Source organism: Acartia tonsa, chromosome 1 (assembly GCF_053477335.1).
Source record: "Acartia tonsa isolate MP-2025a chromosome 1, ASM5347733v1, whole genome shotgun sequence".
Classification (NCBI taxonomy): domain Eukaryota; kingdom Metazoa; phylum Arthropoda; class Copepoda; order Calanoida; family Acartiidae; genus Acartia; species Acartia tonsa.
The window spans coordinates 21,393,161-21,412,700 of NC_137260.1; the positions used below are offsets into that span (position 1 = coordinate 21,393,161).

General features: G+C 34.3%; 3 protein-coding genes across 3 annotated transcripts in view; 1 reads left to right on the forward strand and 2 right to left on the reverse strand.

Annotated features, from left to right (window-relative positions):
- The window catches only part of LOC145314857 (uncharacterized), a 73,966-nt gene that overhangs the window by 37,209 nt on the left and 17,217 nt on the right, over positions 1-19,540 (forward strand). The window contains exons 5-14 of the mRNA XM_080154941.1: positions 673-784; positions 1,146-1,279; positions 1,768-1,877; positions 2,163-2,267; positions 2,569-2,639; positions 5,177-5,288; positions 5,799-5,881; positions 6,349-6,462; positions 6,872-6,955; positions 10,043-10,138. Of these exons, the coding sequence (XP_080011067.1) occupies positions 673-784; positions 1,146-1,279; positions 1,768-1,877; positions 2,163-2,267; positions 2,569-2,639; positions 5,177-5,288; positions 5,799-5,881; positions 6,349-6,462; positions 6,872-6,955; positions 10,043-10,138 (1,021 nt within the window). The remainder of the gene's footprint in view (positions 1-672; positions 785-1,145; positions 1,280-1,767; positions 1,878-2,162; positions 2,268-2,568; positions 2,640-5,176; positions 5,289-5,798; positions 5,882-6,348; positions 6,463-6,871; positions 6,956-10,042; positions 10,139-19,540) is intronic.
- Positions 12,461-17,202, reverse strand: LOC145314839 (uncharacterized). Its single transcript, XM_080154922.1, has 6 exons — positions 17,121-17,202; positions 14,569-14,625; positions 14,047-14,231; positions 13,679-13,798; positions 12,980-13,231; positions 12,461-12,602 (listed from the first exon to the last, which is right to left on the reverse strand). Exons 3-6 carry the CDS (start codon positions 14,226-14,228, stop codon positions 12,476-12,478), a joined length of 681 nt encoding a protein of 226 aa, XP_080011048.1. The 5' UTR covers positions 14,229-14,231; positions 14,569-14,625; positions 17,121-17,202; the 3' UTR covers positions 12,461-12,475.
- LOC145314848 (ral GTPase-activating protein subunit alpha-1-like) lies at positions 16,759-18,700 on the reverse strand. The gene is made up of 3 exons (XM_080154932.1): positions 18,485-18,700; positions 17,823-17,940; positions 16,759-17,207 (listed from the first exon to the last, which is right to left on the reverse strand). The coding sequence occupies exons 1-3, from the start codon at positions 18,586-18,588 to the stop codon at positions 17,001-17,003; spliced, it is 429 nt and encodes a 142-aa protein (XP_080011058.1). The 5' UTR covers positions 18,589-18,700; the 3' UTR covers positions 16,759-17,000.

Genomic DNA, 19,540 nt, shown 5'->3' on the forward strand with positions numbered 1-19,540 from the left:
AAAAAATTAAATTGGTGCAATCAATTTTAATTGGAAAAAATTATTTTATATTCCATAGTTTTTTTTATACTTTATTTTACCCTTGACATAATTTTTATAAGAAATGTTTAATTTTGGGCCTTGCATTCATAATTCGTCCACTTGAAGTTTACTTTTATATGTATTATCTTATAATTTTACACTTTTGTTTCTAGCGAGTAATTTTGTCTAAAAACTTATTAAACGCTTTTCTAAAGTTAAACTGACACTAATATTAAACAAATTAAAATGTAATTTCCCGTATCTTTTGTTCTGTTTCTTATGAGTTTCTTGCATATTGCAGAGTTAACCTATTTTAATTGATTGAAGAATTAAATAGCCATCTCTGTGTGATTACCGTCCTGTTGTATGTGGATTAAATTGACTCTATATTTATCTACATTCGCTGCTAGAGGCATCTAGACATCCTGTTACTTTAATATAAAGATATCATTATCTAGTCTATCTTTATATCTATATAGTCGTGTTTTACTTTCCTTAGAAAAGTATTGCACCGCATGACTGTCTATCTATAAATCAACAAGAGGTACCAATCTATTCTTAGGTTTAGACTATTTCTATATTGAAGAAGGACACCAATGACTTTCTTGCTTTCTTTTAGATATCTATCTATCTTATTATCTATCTATTAAGGTACCGAGTTATCCATAACAGAAGATCCCCCTGACAGCGGAGTGGGGCTCCGAATGACTCGCTCCTTCTCTACAAGTAGAATTAGCTCCAGCACTGGACAAAGCAGTACCAGGCATATATTTTGTACATATAAATACTGAAAATAGATCATATGCTTTAATTATTATCCCAGAAAAGTATAAATTTTAACTTCTTTAGAATCATCAATTTTGTTTTCTACTTTATTTTTTCTATGGGGGATTTATCTTGGGAAAGTGGTGGTACCGTCCAAAGAATTAGTGATAAACCTTTTTAGGACATATGAAAAGCTACACTTTAAAGGAGAATCATGTCGGTTCAGAAGTTTTGGTACACAAAGACAGACATAGAGACAGGCATATTATCAGACAAGCATAATGTTACTTTTATATTAGGAAATTGATATAATACATTTTGTCTTAATCATGATCAACGTACAAAATATCTGTGTACAGGAACAGAAACTCCAACTCCACCTCTTCAAAATCTGGTATCCCGAGACTAGGTACCCCTGCCCCACTGGGAGGCCTGTCCAGAGGCACCCCGGGATCTGCCAGAAAACTAGGAGGGTTAACCAGTGCCAAATCAGGTTACTTATTTTGTTTTGTTTCGCTTGTCATTATTATTGGAACTAAATTTATTTTTCTATTTTTGGTCCTTTTAACTTTTTAGACTCTTATAGCCGGTGAAGATGGGACATTAGACTGTAAATTAAACTGATACCCAAAGTTTTATCACCACTTATTAGTTGGCTACAAAAATAGGCTAACTTTATCGAATCTTGATAGGTTGATGCAAAAAAATTCAAATTTTTCAACCAATAACTTTAATCAACAAAGGGTTAATTTTGTTTACCATCATTGTGTAAGTATATTAATTTATGGTCCGTTGTATTATCTCTTAAGAACCATGATTTAAACTCTTTGAAAATAAAATAATATGTTAAATGACGAATCCTCATGTAAGAAAGAAATTAAATAGTCTTTTTATTAAATAGTATTTTTTTATTTAGAAAACTGTGTTCCATGAATCCATATGCTAACAATCAAATAGAACTTTAATTAAGGTTTAATTTAGGTCGTTCAGATGAGAGTAGTGAATCTGAAGATATTTCTGTGCTCCATAGACGGATAAGAATGTATAAAGGCCAAGTCTCTAGTCTGAAGCTTGAAGTTGAAAGGCTAAAGGTAAGTATAGTTAATCATAAAAAATGTAGATTTTGTAAAATAGCAACATAGCAATAAACGCTAATGAGTAATCGCGAAACACTTTGAAAATTAGATAAAATTTACTGTTAAATGTAGAGTATTTTATTAGATAATTTTGTTAATAAATGACTAAATATTATACCACTTAGGTTCTTCATTTTTGTCTAATCGTTTTTATGTATTGATAAACAGGATCATTTTACTCTTACTTAACTAAAATTAATACAAAAGTGTAAAATTAAATCTAATGTGTAATTTTTTAAGGATCTATTAACTCGAGAAGTTGGTGAGGACGCAATGGAAGTTTTAATGGCGGGCGGTCAACATTTGGGCTGGAGGGGCAGAGCAGAACAGATAGCTAGCCTGCAGGTATATATATATATACAAACATATAGATAGATAGGAGATATACAGACATATAGATAGATAGGAGATATACAGACATATAGATAGATAGGAGATATACAGACATACATATAGATAGATAGAAGATTTACATATTGAAAGATAGATAGACAGACATTTAGAAAAAAACAGACAGACATATAGAAGGACAGACAGACATGTAGAAAGACAGACAGACATGTAGAAAGACAGACAGACGCGTAGAAAGACAGACAGATAGACAGAAATATAGAAAGACAAAAATATAGCTTGATTGATTTTGTAGGAAACCATAAGTTTGCTGGAGGCTGAAAGATCACCAGATACGGATGAAGACCTTTCTCCGAAATCTTCCGTGTAAGTTTAATTGTTATTGTACAGCAAATATTTGATACTATACTAGTGGCTTTGCCCCTGGTTTATTATGAAGAATTCCCTCCCTTTGTTCTACAATTATTTTTGCTTTGAGAAAGAAATATATATTTTGGAGGAGGATATTTTTTCTCAGGGGGATTCGTCTCTAGGAATTGTTGGGTGGATGTTATCCCACTAGAAAATAGACCTGGGTATGACCATTCGATGAACAGCTTATTAACAGGACAGACAGCCAGACCGACAGACAGAGGGTGGAACAGTTGTTGTATTTCAATTAAGCAATGAAATTGGGTAAGGGGGGGGGGGGGAGATAAATTGTCACCTATTATGGAAAAGACTTATTCTTAACAAGATATATTTAAAAAATCATTCTTTCTAAAATGGATATATTTATTTCTACTCTATGCTTGTTTCTGTGTACATTGAGATCTTCTCTGAATATTTTCCTCCATCTATAGCAACTTTTCTCATTTTCAAGTTTCCTTCCTTTATTACCAGAAATTAAGGGATCGGCAATATTACCTAAAAGATCCAGGAAATCTTTTTTTAGCGATATTAATTGACTTTGGACCAGTCGTCATCTACATTCTAGTATTGTGAACATAAAATTAGTGTGTTTAAATTTTTTTTTGCAAAGATGTTCATTTATTTATATAACTTATTACTCTTGAATTTTCATTTACTCATCCATCTATCATAAAAGTCTGGTTGATCTCGACAAAACGATGATTTTTTAGAATGTTTGAATTATACTAGTCCTCAAAGTAATAGATATACTTTCTTTTAATCGTTCATCTAAACTAGCAGTGTTCAAACTATGAAACCAATAATTTAAATCTGCAGAAAATATAATGAAAAGTGTAAGTGTGAATGTACATTAATTCATCGTTTATTGTCTTTATCCCTTAAGATCCCTAATCGATTGTGCTAGTACCTTTAAAAATTTACATGTTTACTAAAACACCTAAAGAAAAATCTTAAACTGCTGACAGCCTACTAAAACTTTTAATTACTTACGTTTCATAGCATAATAATTCTTTCAAAACTCTAGTCCATGGATGTGTTGCTTCTCTATAAGTGTATTTGACACACTTTTACTTTTATACATTTTTTTCTTGTGTATTAATTTTGTTATATCCTTATACTAAAGTAACAGGATGTTTGTTTGTCTTCTGTCTGTGTATCTGTGTGTCTACCGAAGGATCTCGCTAACCGCTGAACCGATCGGGTTCTCCTTAACAGGGTAGATTCTCATAGGTCCTGGGAAGGTTTATAACTATTTTGGGGGAGGGTACCACCACCCTCCCAAGAGAAATGACAAAAAAATTGAAAAATTTTTAATATCAGTGAGACTACAACGTAAAATAAAGAGAGATCGTAGTATCGTAGAGACTTTAGCAAACAAAAACATTTAAAGTGCCACTAGAGGCCTCTAGGGGCGTATCCGCTAGTGATATTCTAAAGTAACAACAGAAACTTAGAGGGAAAATATTTTTAGTAGCGAGGCTACTCTAAAGTTCAAAATGTTCGTCCGTCTGTCAGAGACCAAAAGAGAAAACGTGATTTTCTCGGCTCCTATAAAAGATAGAAGGCTGAAACTCTTGTCAACATCAATATGGAGCATAATAAGTATAAAACACACGCAGCGGTCGGCTTGCTTTTGGGCGGGCAGCTTTTATTTTTCGCAACTGATTTTCTCGGCTCCTGTAAAAGATATAAGGCTGAAACTTCTTGTCACCAGTCCAATCAATATGGAGCATAATTAAGTATAAAACACACGCAGCGGTCGGACTGCTTTTGGGCAGCTTTTATTTTTCACAATTGATTCGGCTCCTGTAAAAGATATAGGGCTAAAACTTCTTGTAACCATTCCCATCAATATGGAGCAAATTAAGTATAAAACATCCATAGCGGTCGGTTAATACTCACGCGGGGTTGGGCATCTCCTTTCTTATTTTCAGTAAAAGAAAACAGGGGGTGGGGAGTAACGAAGATTCCATATCAAAGACATGTAATTCCTTCACAAATATAAAAACTGGTTTAGTTCTAGTAGAAAAATCGAGGTCCTCAAGAAAAATATATTAAGAATTCTTAACCTAACACTATAAATGCAATTGTTCCAATATAAACTTTAATTTGCACGTAGAAAAAGTTTTGTGTTGGTGCCAAAAACTTTCTTTTCTCACATGTCCAATATTCTTCTTAATATCGACAAGAACTTCTCATGAGTTTATGGAAGCGAGTATCTAAAGTGATAAGACAATGGTCTATAAACTAATGTACATCCCTAATGTTAATGCACAAAATTACCCCTTGTATTAATTTTTGAAATGTTTTGGAGACTCAACTTAATAACCAACCAATTTGGAAAATGGAAAAATTGAACACTGACAATTTGTATAACCCAATCAAGTGTTAATAAATGTCCCCAAAGTTTTAATACAACGAATTAGATAATGTGTCCATAAATATTTGGGCACTGGTATAATTTAATTTAAGAAATGACGGATTTTTTTCAGAGGCTCTAACAGCAAGCTGAGTATGTCTGCCCTGCGGCGGGTTGTTGACTGGGACGGAATGACCGACAGCGGGGTCGTCGCTGAGGATGAACATAACAACTCTGAACTTCAAAGGAATAGATTATATAGAATAAAGTAAATGATATTAATGAAATATGACTCTTTGTCAAAATGACTTGATAGTAGTGCAGTAATAGCTAAAACATATAAAAAATAGATTATATAGAATAGAGTATTTTAAAAACATACCTACATGAAAATATTCTAATGTTCCTCTTTTATTGCATAAATGCTTTGGCATATTCTAAGTATCCATACAAAAAATAATTAAAGATTGTCATATTTATTTTCAAAATAGACATTCTGTTCTTATTAATATTTCTTGTCAAATAGATATCGAATTCGATTGATTTGTAATCTATTAAAATTTAGCAAATTCATAATGTTTTCATTAGTAGGCTTATGTGTCATACTTTAACCATTAAACAGGCGCAACTAACAACCAGAAATCATAGCTTTTTGCTTTCAAATTGTTGTCTTATAGTTGGTACTTTTCCCCCAATGCAATGGCCTTTTGATTATTATTAAGTTATGTATCTTTATTCTTTTTATCTATTGAAATAGAAACTCAGCACGCAAAGAGAGAAAGAGTAGAGCTTTTAAAGTTATGGAGGAAAGAGAGTTAAATGTAGAGACATTAAAAAGGTAAAGTAAATGTAAAACTTGGGATCATGGAAAGAAAACGAAGTAGCGAGTTTCTGCGTATTTTCATAGTAACTTTGATATAAATGTTCATGATTGCACCGCAGGTACTGTAAAAATACAACGAACCCCGCTGCTTCGTCTTCTTACCATGATCCAAAACTTGTTCCAGAATTTTTGTTAAAAGTAGAGTATAAGATATCAAAAAAACCTAAAGTCATGGCTCGGCAGCCGCAGCCATAGCCTCTGTCAAGACACTATAAGCCTCACTGTTGTCAGTCTTGCGGCTTTCTCAGCCACGCAATAAGCATCATTCATAAAGTCGACCTGTCCCACAACAGTAAAACATTGCTATTATAAAACAAATGTTTATAAATTATATTTTATTTTTAGTTAAAAGAATGATCATACCTGTTTTTTTTTAAGCCATGTAGTACTTTGCAATAAAGATTTAAATGTTTTGTTTTCAGACGGTGTGCCGACCTAGAATCTATGCTAAAAGCTACAGAAGTAGAACGAAGCCGCCTGGAAGAACTGGTCAGACTTGTAACCAGTAGGCTTAGCTCATTAGAACATAGAACATGGTACAGATTATTTTTCATTTGCAGGGATAGGAAAATGGACAGTAAATTGATGTGTATTGAATAAAAAGATTACTTAAAAAGTTTGAACACAACTAATTGGAAACCAACCAATCACAATTGAACTAAAGTACCTAAAGTTTCCAATCCAACGTTGTTATAAAAATTTGGGTACCAGTCCAATGTCTCCTCCCTCCCTGTTTACTTGTGTAGCTATTATGGAATTGTATAATTGCGATTCAGTCTGTTGCATGCAGCTATCGAATGAGAGAACGTTTTTAATTGGGTTCCTGTGTAATCTACAGTCAAATTTTCCCTTCTCCTTGTTCATACGTCATTTGCATGGTTGGAAAGAAGTTTTTTTTATCGATTGAAAAAAGGCGCTCAAAAACTCATCTTAATTTCTTTTCAGGGAAGCCGAACAATCACACAGAGCTGAGGTGGCGAAAAGTGCCCATCTTGAGAAATTATTAGAAAGAAAATATATCGAATTAAGGTAAACAATGCATTTTTTTTACAAACTATACAAAAATTCAAAAATGTGTCAAAAAAGCTAGTATGTACCAAACAATCATTTCCTAAAAAATATACTAGAATGAGCGCGTTTATAAAACTAAAATTATAGTCAATTGTCTTCTCCATATCCCCCTTGGTGACATGATAAAATGAGAGAAATAATTTGAATAAAAAGAAAATATATATAAAAGTTTCTCAAAGAAAAGAAAAGTTTAAATTAAACTGTAAACGTTCAGCCAGAAAATGACAAAAATTCTTTTGTAGTTTTCTTTGAATAACAGAAAATTGGATAAAAAGGTCAATTTTGATTTTTTTATATAATAAAGGTAGATATACCCAAGGACGTCCAAGTGAGAGTTTAGGGCAAAACCTCCGAACATCAAATTTCGGTAGTGCCGTAAAATTTTTGGAATCAATCTATTATTTACTTAATTAATTAATTATTACCCCCTTTATAAACATACAACTTACTTTTACTTATAATTAAAGTAACAGGTTGTATGCATGCAGCTTAAGATCTTGTAAACCGTTTGACAGATATGGTTCTCCTTTGCAGTTAAGGTTTTAGATCCAAGGAAAGAATTATATCAGATATCTATTTTTAGATTCGCGCTCCCAATAAAAATCACCTTTCTAGAAAATTACCCCCATTTTTTTACTTTCTTTTAAAATCTTAAATAGGAATGATATCGACTTAACCCCTCCCCCAGACCTCCCCCCCCCCCCCACACTCAAACTTCTACTTAAGTACCCCTAGATTTCACTAGGGGCGTATCCGCTTGTTAAAGGAAAAGGCATAAAAAAAATGTAGCAGAACTAATTTGAGCAAGAGAGTTAAAATAAAAAAAGATGAAAATTCTGCATTCAAATGACACTACTCTTTCTCTCTTTACTTAACTTTCTCTACTCCCCCTTCATGTACTCTTTTAGTGTTTATATATTACTGGTAATTGTGGTCAGGGATGTGATATGCTCGAATCCAAGCCCATACCTTGTCATAACTAAAGACGTTAAAATGTTATGAAAAACATAAATAGAAAGGGTTGAAAGAATACCTTGGCCCAAATCAGGTGATATTTATTCCCATGTTCAGTTTGGACTTCCAGTAAAGTTCTTGCAATCAAAGAATTTGGTAGACTGCACGAGATTGTTCAACCTTTTTTTTGGGGGGGGGGGGGGGGGAGGGACGGGGTTAAAATCAATGTTGCTGAAATAATGCTGTCTTTTACCTAATATTTGAAAACTTTCTGTTTAACAGTGTGTGCAAATACAAAATTTGCACATCTCATCATCTCACTTGCACACTTGTATCAAGGTTATGTATACAGGTCACACATCATCATTACACTTACACACTTGTATCAAGGTTATGTATATAGGTCACATGTCATCATCACACTTGCACACTTGTATCAAGGTTATGTATACAGGTCACATCTCACCATCATACTTGCACACTTATATCAAGGTTATGTATACAGGTCACATCTTGTCATCACACTCGCACACTTGTATCAGGGTTATGTATACAGGTCACATATCATCATCACACTTGCACATTTGCATCAAGATTATGTATACACTTCCTCACTTGAATCAAGGTTATGTACACAGGTCACATATCATCATCACACTTGCACACTTGTATCAAGGTTATGAATACAGGTCACATCTCATCATCACACTTGCACACTTGTATCAAGGTTATGTATACAGGACACATATCATCATCACACTTGCACACTTGCATCAAGGTTATGTATACACTTCCTCACTTGAATCATGGTTATGTATACAGGTCACATATCATCATCACACTTGCACACTTTTATCAAGGTTATGAATACAGGTCATATCTCATCATAACACCTGCACACTTGTATCCAGGTTATGTATACAGGTCACATCTTATCATCACACTTGCACACTTGTAGCAAGGTTATGTATACAGAGCTTGATCTTTAAATCGTTTATAGGTGATTTAAACCGGGGCGATTCATTCAGCGCACCATCAAATTATTAAATACCAATCTTTAAATCGAATTTGCATGGGCGATTTGGCGCACCCAGTGGCGCAGTCCCGGCGCGGCAATTACTTTAATATTTTATTGCAAAACTATCATGAAAACATTTTTATAGTTATTTTTAAAATAAATTATATATTAATGTTTTATATAAAATGCCATACTGACACGGCATTTTATATAAAATGCCTTACTGACACGGCTTATGTAATAAAATTGTACTGGCGCGGATCGATATTTTAGTGAGTGCGCAAGCGATTTAACAACACCGCGCCGAAAATCTTTTAAAAATCAATGTTTGATAGGTGAGCTGTGGCTCACCATCAGCGCACCTACGGTTCACCTCTGAATCGCCCCGATTCAGCGCACTATAAAAACGATTTAAAGATCCAGCTCAGGTCACATCTCATCACCTTATAAATGTATGAAACACACTTGTCATCCTAACTTGTGAACCTGTATTAATAATCTTGAATTATCCCATCATAAATGTATGAAACATATATATCATCCTAACTGTTGAACCTGTATTAATAATCTTGAATTATCCCATCATAAATGTATGAAACACACTTGGCCCTTTCATGTTTCTAATTTCAAGTGCCCCCAGGGATAAGGGGAGGTGAAAACTGAGGATAAGTTTTAAATATGTTGCTTGAAAAAGGTTGGAGGATTGAATGCTCCTGTCTATCCTTTTACCACTCGGCCACGACTGCTGGCTCTGGCGGACGGCCGTCCATCAATCCAGCATCACAGCTGGAAGCGATCGGCAAGTAAATTGTCGAATTGAATGTTGATGTGTAACGCAGACAGCTAAATGGGAACGGTCTTGGGGACGTTTTCGTCTGCTAGCACAATGATTTCAGCTCTTTTGTAGCGACTTAGCTGTGTTAATATTTACGATGCTATTGGCTGATATTCCAAGACCCAATTGAAAGTCGACACATGGTCCACGGATTTGGGACATACAGTAATTTAATCCCCTCTGATGTTTTACTCTATTATTAATAGGTCTGCTTCTAATTTTTGATGTCATGTTTTAGGGAGCAAGGAATAAACCTGGAGAGTTGGCCTGGAAAACCTGGACAAGGACTGGAGGATCTTGGTGATATCATGGTAGCTGATCCAGATACACTCAGGTAGGACCTCAAGGTAGGATTTAAACCCGGCAGCTGCGGTGTAAATTGTTACGTATCTGGCTGCCAGTTGTCGTGTGGGTGTAAAGTTTTAGTCTGGTTCGAGCCACCCCGTGTCAATCATTATCTACAGACACTTGTAGACGTATTATGGATAGTATGGGTAGGATTAATTACAAGCTAAACCTATTAACATTCACAGTTGGATTGGACGTTGGACTGTAGTCAATTAAGCTTGCTAACATGGAACTATTCATTGGTTAGTTCGTTCATCCAGTAGGATGGGAGGGGACGGGGTAAAAGAGGTGGAAGGAGCCTAGGAGGGAATCGTTATTTTAGCCCACTGCGTGTTTCACTTTAATAGATCTGGTGTAAGATCCAAGTAATGATATATCCAATGTTAGAACTCCAAACAAATGTGTGAAGACACAAGATTGGTTTAAACATCCCAGGTTCTAATTAATACCATAAAAACACCTAGTTTTTACCACTTTTATGGTAAAATTTTACCAGCCTATACGATTTAAAAGGTGGTAAAATTTTACCGTAACCGTGGTAAAAACACTTTTTGTGGTACTTTCTAACGCTTTTTACCAGCGATTTTTACCACAATTATCGGTAAAATTTTACCAGATTTCCGGTAAAATATTACCATTTTAGGACGCAAATTTATACCAGATTTTGACCAATTTTTACCACTTTTTTGGTAAAATCTTACCGCAAATTTCTGTAAGATTTTACCGAAAAAGTGGTAAAACTGTTCAACACCTGGTAATATTTTTGCCCTAAATTGGTAAAATTTTACCAGAAATAGGGTAAATATGGTAAAAATTTACCAAAAATTGTGGTAAAAACGGGTGGTAAAAATCACGAGAAAGTGGTAAAAAACGTCTGACCTTAATTATAGAAAAACATCGCTTGTAGGTATAAATCGCAAAAATAAAAAAAAATTGTTTTCATTTTTATCTTTATTGATTGAAACAACACTTAAACATATTTTTCTTGATTCTACTGCTCTGGCCGCGAAAACTGTTGCGCAACCTCCTGGATTTGCTGGGCACCGGCCCCATTCGACCTCGTATCACTGATATTCAACCTGGAATAAAATTGCTCATTAGTTAATTAGATAATTACAGGGATATAAAGGGATAAGACAATGGCTGATAAATTGATGTTCATCTCTAATGATGATACACATCGTTACCCCTTCTGTAGATTACAATAAGTGATTGAAATGTTAGGACACTCAACTTAATGAACCAACCAATAAAAAATCAATAAAAGTACCCAAGGTTGTTAGGCCAAAGAATAAGAAAATGTTATTTGAAAACTTTGGGGGCTAGTGTAATTTACAGCCCAATGTCCCATCCCTCCCTACTAAATATCTAATCTATAATACAAAGTAGAACGATGTCTGTCCGTCCGTCCGTCCGTCCGTCCCAAAGATAAAGCCTATACTCGCTGTTTACGCAAATGTGTCAGAACTTCCCCCCCCCCTTACTCTCACACCTAAATTTTTTCTTTTGAAAGCAAAAATAAAAGTGTGTAGGTTCGACTCCCCCTCTCCCCCCTCATTCATTTCCTACAGGCATCTTGACACGTGGCAAAAAAATCAGCAAACTTATCTAACTAAACATCTTTGAAAACGCAGAACGAGAAAAAATAAAGGGAAAGCTTACCTGTCAGAACATAAGCAGTAACAACATCCCTGGCTAACAAGAACATGCTGTGTCCATACTACTCGGCATTACTGATTATATGCTTCACGTGGCGTATGGAGTCGTGGAACGCGGGGTCCTAAGTTATGGAGGATTAAATGAAGGAAGGAAGTGGACTGTTTATTACACTAGTCCCCAAAGCTTTATTTTCTTCTTCGTTGCTTTAACAACTCTAGGGACTTTTATTGAATTTTGAATGGTTGATTAATCAAGTTAAGTGTCTAAAGCTTTCAACAACTAATTATACTCCACAGAAGGGGTAATTTTGTGTATCATCATTGCTGATGTACATCAATTTATCCGCCATTGTCTTGTCCCTTTAGATCCCTGTCCCAAACAAGTACTAATATTAGATAAATTTAGACCTAAACCCCAGGCAGGGAGGGTAAAATATGGTGTAAATATCATAATGGTATCCAAAGTTTCAGAAACAAGTTTACTTATTCGTCAACTCAAAAACTTTGAGTACCTAATTTTTATTAGGTAAATCTTGATTTAATTTCAATACTTCGTCTTTTGTCCTATCCCATAAGAACCATGTTTCCCGTTGTGTCTACAGAAACGTAAATTATTTTAGTACAATCTTTTTTTAAACTTAAACAATATTTTACTTCGTCTTAAATCATTTAATAACCCATTCCTGAATAGCCTTGGTCCCTGGTCCACGTCTACCCGGGGAGGGTGGAGGTCCCCTGCGTCCTGGAGAATAGTCACCTGGTGGCCCTTTGGATGGGGGTGGTGACATGTACCTTGAATATTCAGATTAGTTTATAATAAGTAAATGTTATGTCGTTATCTATTAAAAATAACATATATCATCAAAATTCTAAAAAATACCTATTAAAAATCAAATTAGGTAAAAAAACTAGGTACTTTATGTCATTATTGAGAGGAGACAATGAACTGTTAATTTCATCAGTCCCAAAAGTTTTATTATAACGTTTTCTTATTCATTGGCTTAGGTAACTACTTTGGGGAGTTAATTAAATTTTGATTTATTGTTTCAATAAGTTGAGTGTTCAAACGTTTTTTAACCACTAATTTTATGTATCATCGATGTTGATGTTCATCAGTTTATCGGCCATTGACTTATCCCTTTACATCCCTGATATAAATTTGATTTTACCTTGGGGGTGGCCGACCTCGTGAGTAATCCCTGGGTGGTGGGCCCCTACCGGGAGGTCCCCTCCTGGGTGACGGGGAATATTCTCTGTGGTGGGGGGGAGGAGGTCCGCGGGGGGGTCCTCGTGGCGACATATCCCTCATTGGCGGTGGGGGGCCTCTGTAACGTTGTTGTGGAGGGGAGTAGTCGCCCCTGGGGTGTGCCTCCCTTGTGAAGTAATGTGAGGGGGGTCCGTAGCCATCTCTCCTCTCATACCTGAAAAAATAAAAATAATTTACTTAAAAAGTTAAAATTCATTAAAAAAAAGGTTTTTAAAATTTTTTGATTGGTAGAAAAGGGAAGAACTAATAAAAAAGAGCATATCTAGGTAGGAAAGTTATTGTAATTTTAGAAAATCTTTAATAAAGCAATAAAAGAGATGGTAGGCATTTAAAGTTAGCAAATTTGGAAATTACACTAATATATTTTGTTTATATACTAAATTGTTTAAAGTAAAAAGGTTCTTTATCTTTAGCTTAAGATTTCGATAACTACTAAACCGATTGAGTTCTCCTTTATAGGTAGGAAAGCTTCTCATATGACACGGAATGGTTTTAGACTATATTTCTGTCCCCTATCTATCCTTTTTAATACAGAGCCCCTAAATGCTAGGGCCGCAGCCGCTAGCAATATCTAAACTAATCTTAAAATTTAAAATTTTACCTTGGTGGAGGGGATCTACCACCCCCTCTGCCACCACGTCCTCTGAAACCACCCCTGTCCCCTCCACGGCCTCTGCCTCTAAAGCCACCCTTATCACCTCCCCTTCCTCTAGAGCCACCTCTGTTATTTTTAAATGTTTTCATTTTGAGAAAAAAAAATTCGATGATTTTTAGTAAGTATTTTGGAAGATTAATTTTAAATTTTTTTATCTTAGGTACTGCTGTTTTATTAGCGCAGCAACTTTATAACAAAACTGTACGTCAGTCCATGGCGAAATTACAAAAAATGCATTGCTTTTAAACGTTACATTTAATAAATAAGCCTACCTAAAGATTTTCTAACTTTTACTTTTTAAAACAAAAACTTTCCTAGAGTAATGTGGGGGGCTGCGTCTTTCATACCTATCCCCGCCCCCACCCCGGCCTCTACCTCTGTAAGAACTGCGCCCCCTATCACCTCCGCGTCCTCTATCACCGCCTCCACGTCCCCTGCCTCGTCCCCGGGATATTTCCACTCTCAGCCGTTCACCGGCATATAATGTACCGTTCATTTCCTTAAAAAATAAAGTGAAGTAAAAATAACTTCAAGACCTGAAGTTTGTTTAATAACAATAAGGTAAAAATAAATCAAAACAATTCCCTATAACTTAAAAATACCTCCTACCCTTGTGGAATATTCTAAACCCTTCTTGATCTCCCTAAACCTAACTAAAAGCAGTAGTGAAAGTTTCAAACAAAAAATTCAAGTAATGAAAAGGTGAAGGCAAGCCTTGACTTTTAAGGGGGTGGCAACACCCAGCCATTTTGTTGTAAAGAAACCAAAATATTGTTTGTATTATTATACAGATCTACAAAGATAAATATAAGCTGCGAAACTTTTCTGTAACTTACTTCTTCAACTGCCCCCTATGTTTCAAATGCTGATCTGAGGTCTTGTTTCTTTACAATCTAAATAAAAGAATTTGTTATAATCAAAAACTATACACGCTTCGTTTTTTATTAAATGAATAAGTTGGGGTACAATGTTTGGCACTTTCGATATAAGTAAATGATAATAAAAAACCCATAGAATGCGATAATAACTTCAGAAAAATCGAAGAAAATAGTTTTCATACTTAATTAACGTTTTTAAGTTTTTCTTCAAAAAGTTTAGATAAGATGCCTTTAAAAGTCGTCTATGATTTTGTCAGGGATAAAAATGTAACTTTAAAATAAGAATTACAACATATTTTTTCAATTAGTACAACGTAAAATTTTGAACATTTTATTGATCAGTATATTTTTTAAAATGTGAAGTAGAAACCTGAATATTTTATCATGAAAATTGTGTTATGATTTGATTGTCTGCTAGATAACAAGAAAAAAGATACTGACAGTACTTGTTGGTTCTTTTAATAAAATTAGGTAGATTACTTTCAGAACCCCTCTTTTTGCAACGTTATTTCAATAGAACAGAGCCGTAGTCTTAGTGTTCTCAATATCTAGACAGCCAACCATTGTTTTAGAATTGTTCAATTTTTTTAACTTCTGATAAAAACAGAATTAATGGTATTTTTGTAAATATTATACCTCCAAGAAATGGCTATACTTCCCAATCATATGTTGTGTGATATTTAAGAGGAATTATTTTGATATAATGTCATTAAAATATTCGTTGAAAAAAGTGCTATTTTAGCTTATACTTCACATTTTAATGTGTATGATAATTCAAATAAAAGATAATGAAGATTTATATTATATTTAATTCTTAAAATTATAAAGAAAAACATGTAAACAGTAAAAAACTGACTTTATTTTATTGACGTAGGGAAAATTTTGTCAAATATTTGAATAAAAAAACAATATTAAACAAAATAAATTATTTTTGATATAGTCACAAAAAGGCTTAATGAGTTTAGGAAATATTTCATTCACTAATCATGTCATTTAAACTCTATTTCACAGAATACAGTGTAAAAAGATGTTCTCGTTTTAATTTTAAGTAATTTCAAATGCATTTTAATACCTTTTAATGATTTATTTTTTGAAACATCTTTTTATAAAATGTTATTGATTTTTGAAGTTATATGTTAGAATGTTTTTAAATTTTGTTAACATTTTGTTTTAAATGTAGAAAATTGGTAATTCTAAACATTCAAAAAATGATTTTATTAAATTTTCATCACTTAAATTGCATGTTTGATGAAATTTTCAACTGATAATTCAAGAAAAATCGTTTAAGTTTTATTATATTTTACTTTGAATTGTTAAAAAAATATATTATTGTCAAAAAAGGAGAAGTTATGTTTTCCTCAAAAAAAGACCTAAAACATGAAAATTAACACGTGTAATGAGAATTTTTTTCTTTCAGGTTTAATTTGAAGTAATTATTGATATTTTTTGTAAAAAGGATTTTATATAAAAAGTTTTAAAACTCGAGTTATGTAGTGGTTCTAAAAAAGGTTGCGAATTTATGCAATTTTCTTGCAAAAAAAATTTTCTAGGATTTTAAAAATAGCAAAGGGTGTTATTAGACGTACTTACAGATACAATTGCTAAGTCATTTTGGCCAAACACTAAAATAAAGTTTTGACATCTGAGGGTCCAACCGTGTATAGGTATGAAACTAAAAAAATACGACAAAAGTAGAAACCTTATACTTTTTAGCTAGACCAAAATAATCAGTAGGTAACAAGTTTGAAATAGATAGGACAATTCCTACATGCTTGAATTAATGATAATAGCTATGAGTTTCGTCCATACAGACCGGCCATCCAACACTAATTATAGAAAAGCTTCGTGTTTACAAAAAACATAATTCCCTTCCACAAAATAACAATGATAACGTTTATGAGAGTAAAGCTCTCAAATAAGACAGTGGGACAAACGGAATTTTGTTGGTAAAACTTCAAGGATTTAAAGGGATAAGGCAATCCCCGATAAATTGATCCACATCATTAATGATTATTAACAAAATTACATCTTTATAATTATAATTTTTTTTTCAATTTTTTTCAATTTTGTACCCCCCCCCCCCCCCCCCCCCGACTACCGACGAACAACTATTTTAGGTTAGGTTAGGTTTTAGGCTAGGGAGCCGAGCGCTGCGGCTAGGCAGGCAAGGGGGCCGAGCGCTGCGGCTAGGCAGGCTAGGGAGCCGAGCGCTACATTTCTAAAAGGATAATACCACCTACTCTAATGAATGTAGAATATACGTGGATATTACGACAGGGGGAAAAAATTGTCGTTATTTTAGCTTGCTAACATTAAATTCGTTTATTGGTCAGTTTGTTCAACCAGTAGTAGGGTAAGGATTGGGTTTAAAGAAGGGGGGTATCTTTATTTTAGCCAGCTGTGAGCATCTCCTTATCAGAGTAAATGAAAATGTGGTACAACATCCCAGTAATAATATATCGATTATTTTTATAAACTTTAATGGAAAAAACATTAAAAAAATAATATACCTGTCTAGCTAACACTCTGGTAAGGGTTTCCATAGTCTTAAACCACTCCCGGATTAATTCTTCCCATAAAGTTAGTCCACTCAAAACCTAAAACAAACGAACTTATTTTGACAAGTAGAAAAGTTGGTGGAAAAATAATTCATCTAAATTAATGAAGCAAAAATTCGTCCCCAAACTTCATTTTTAATTCTTGATACAGATTTTAAAGGGTGGGGCTTAAAGGGTGTTAACTCCACTCAACCCGTAAAACCCCTTATTTGTTTCCCTTCAAAATTAAAAAAAAAAATATATTAGATTACCAACCTCAAACCTTTGAAATCCCTCATTTTATCCCTCTTAAAATTAAAAGCTTGACGTACAATCAACCATTGGTTGTCTTTAGGACGATTGGCAAATAGATCTGATTCCTGTACTGTAGAACAAATAAAACATTATGGAATGGATATAGAATATACGTGGATATTGATGACAGTGGAAAAATTGAAGTCAATTTAGGTTGCTAACATGAAACTCATTCAATGGTCAGTTTGTTTATCCAGTAGGACGGGACGGAATGGAGTAAAGGGGGCGAATTAGGGTTATCGTCATTTTAGCCCACTGGGAGTTTTACTTTATTAGAGAAAATAAAAATCTAGTGTAACATCCAAGTAATAAAATATCTATTTCTGCAGGTTATCTTAATTATAGTATAGCTAACATTACCTCTAGAAACTGATCCCAAAGTTCACAGGACACAACAACATAGAGATTAGCCTTGATCCATGTGACAATGAGGGTCTGGAAGATGGCCTGGGTCAACCTTCCTCCAAGGGTGTCCTCCCTGATAAGCATAGATAACTATTAACTAAAGATCCAAGAACAAATTAAATATAAATAGGCTATTTTTATTTAAGTGTGTAGGTAGGTATAAAGTATACTTTTTATCTAAAAATGGTATTTTTGTCTCTGATTTTATTTATCGCGTCGTATTATAGACAGCTTTCCGCGACTGGTAAAATGAGAAATTTTCAGATCAATAGCAATTTTGTTAGCCCCGAGGGGCCAAAGGACTGGCCTAACAAAGCTGGTATTGATAATATAATTTCTAGACTATTGTTCATAGAAAATTGTCTGTAATACGTAATTTTTCAGTATGGCCCAGAACCATTTTTAATCCAGGGGATATTTATCGGTTTCAAAGCCATACTGGAAACTCTTTGTTTAGGTCAAAACTACATTAATATCAATTTTTCTTTATTTTAGATTTAGTGTGCTGACTAAACAAACTAATTTCATTACTTCTTCTTTACAAGCAAAATGCTAGTGAATTTGTTCTTAAATACTTAAAGAAAATCGTAACTTCTCTATAATAATTATCTATGTGCCTGCGTCTTGGTGGTGTTTCTGTGAGGGTGAGTTGAGTTATCTGCAGCAAGATAAAGAGTAACTGCTCCCATGTTCGCCCGTCTATCTTTACATTCATTACCATAAACCTGACCAAAATAAAATTATTGTTAGATTAGGAATATCTATTTCTTAAATAAAATTAACAGGATGTCTTTCTGTACCATGTGAAAAAGTTTAATTTTAGCTATAATGGGAGAAAAAATCGGCGTTATCCTATTAGAAATTTTTTTTTCAATTTTTTTCAATTTTGTACCCCACCCCCCCCCCCCCCCCCCCGACTACCGACGAACAACTATTTTAGGTTAGGTTAGGTTTTAGGCTAGGGAGCCGAGCGCTGCGGCTAGGCAGGCAAGTGGGCCGAGCGCTGCGGCTAGGCAGGCAAGGGGGCAGAGCGCTGCGGCTAGGCAGGCTAGGGAGCCGAGCGCTGCGGCCAGAGTTCATAGTTCGCTGTCGGGGGGGGGGGGGGGGTGGTACTCAAATTTTCAATATTGAAAAAAAAATTTCTAAGAGGATAATACCAAAAAATCAATTTAATGGACATTTTATATAATACGGAAAATTTCTTCCTTTCCCTGTACCTTATAAAAATCGTCGGAAAAAGCCGTTTTTTAAGCAAACAAAAGCGCGTTTTGCTCTATCTGTGAGATATTATGAATAAGATAATGTTAAGATTTGATATTAAGATGAGAAAAATTTACGTTCACAGTCCCTTTAAAGACACAATACCTGTAATAATAATGTACAAACTTTTCAACCACTAATAATACCCTGGCCTTTCTAATTATAAGCCTAGGCAGAGCCATGCTGGTTGGTGATGCTAGCTCAAGCGTGTACCGTTTCTGTAGAACTTGGTATTTGTTGTGCAATATGGTGGAATTTCAAAAAATACATTAAACGTGTCTCTAGGAGCAGTTTGGCAAGCGGCCCAGCTCGTTCGGAATAAAACGTGGAAAGACGAGGATAAAAAGTCGATATGAGAAGTCTAAAGTAACACAGTTTGAGAGATCTTAAGCGAATTATGTGAAAGAATTCGC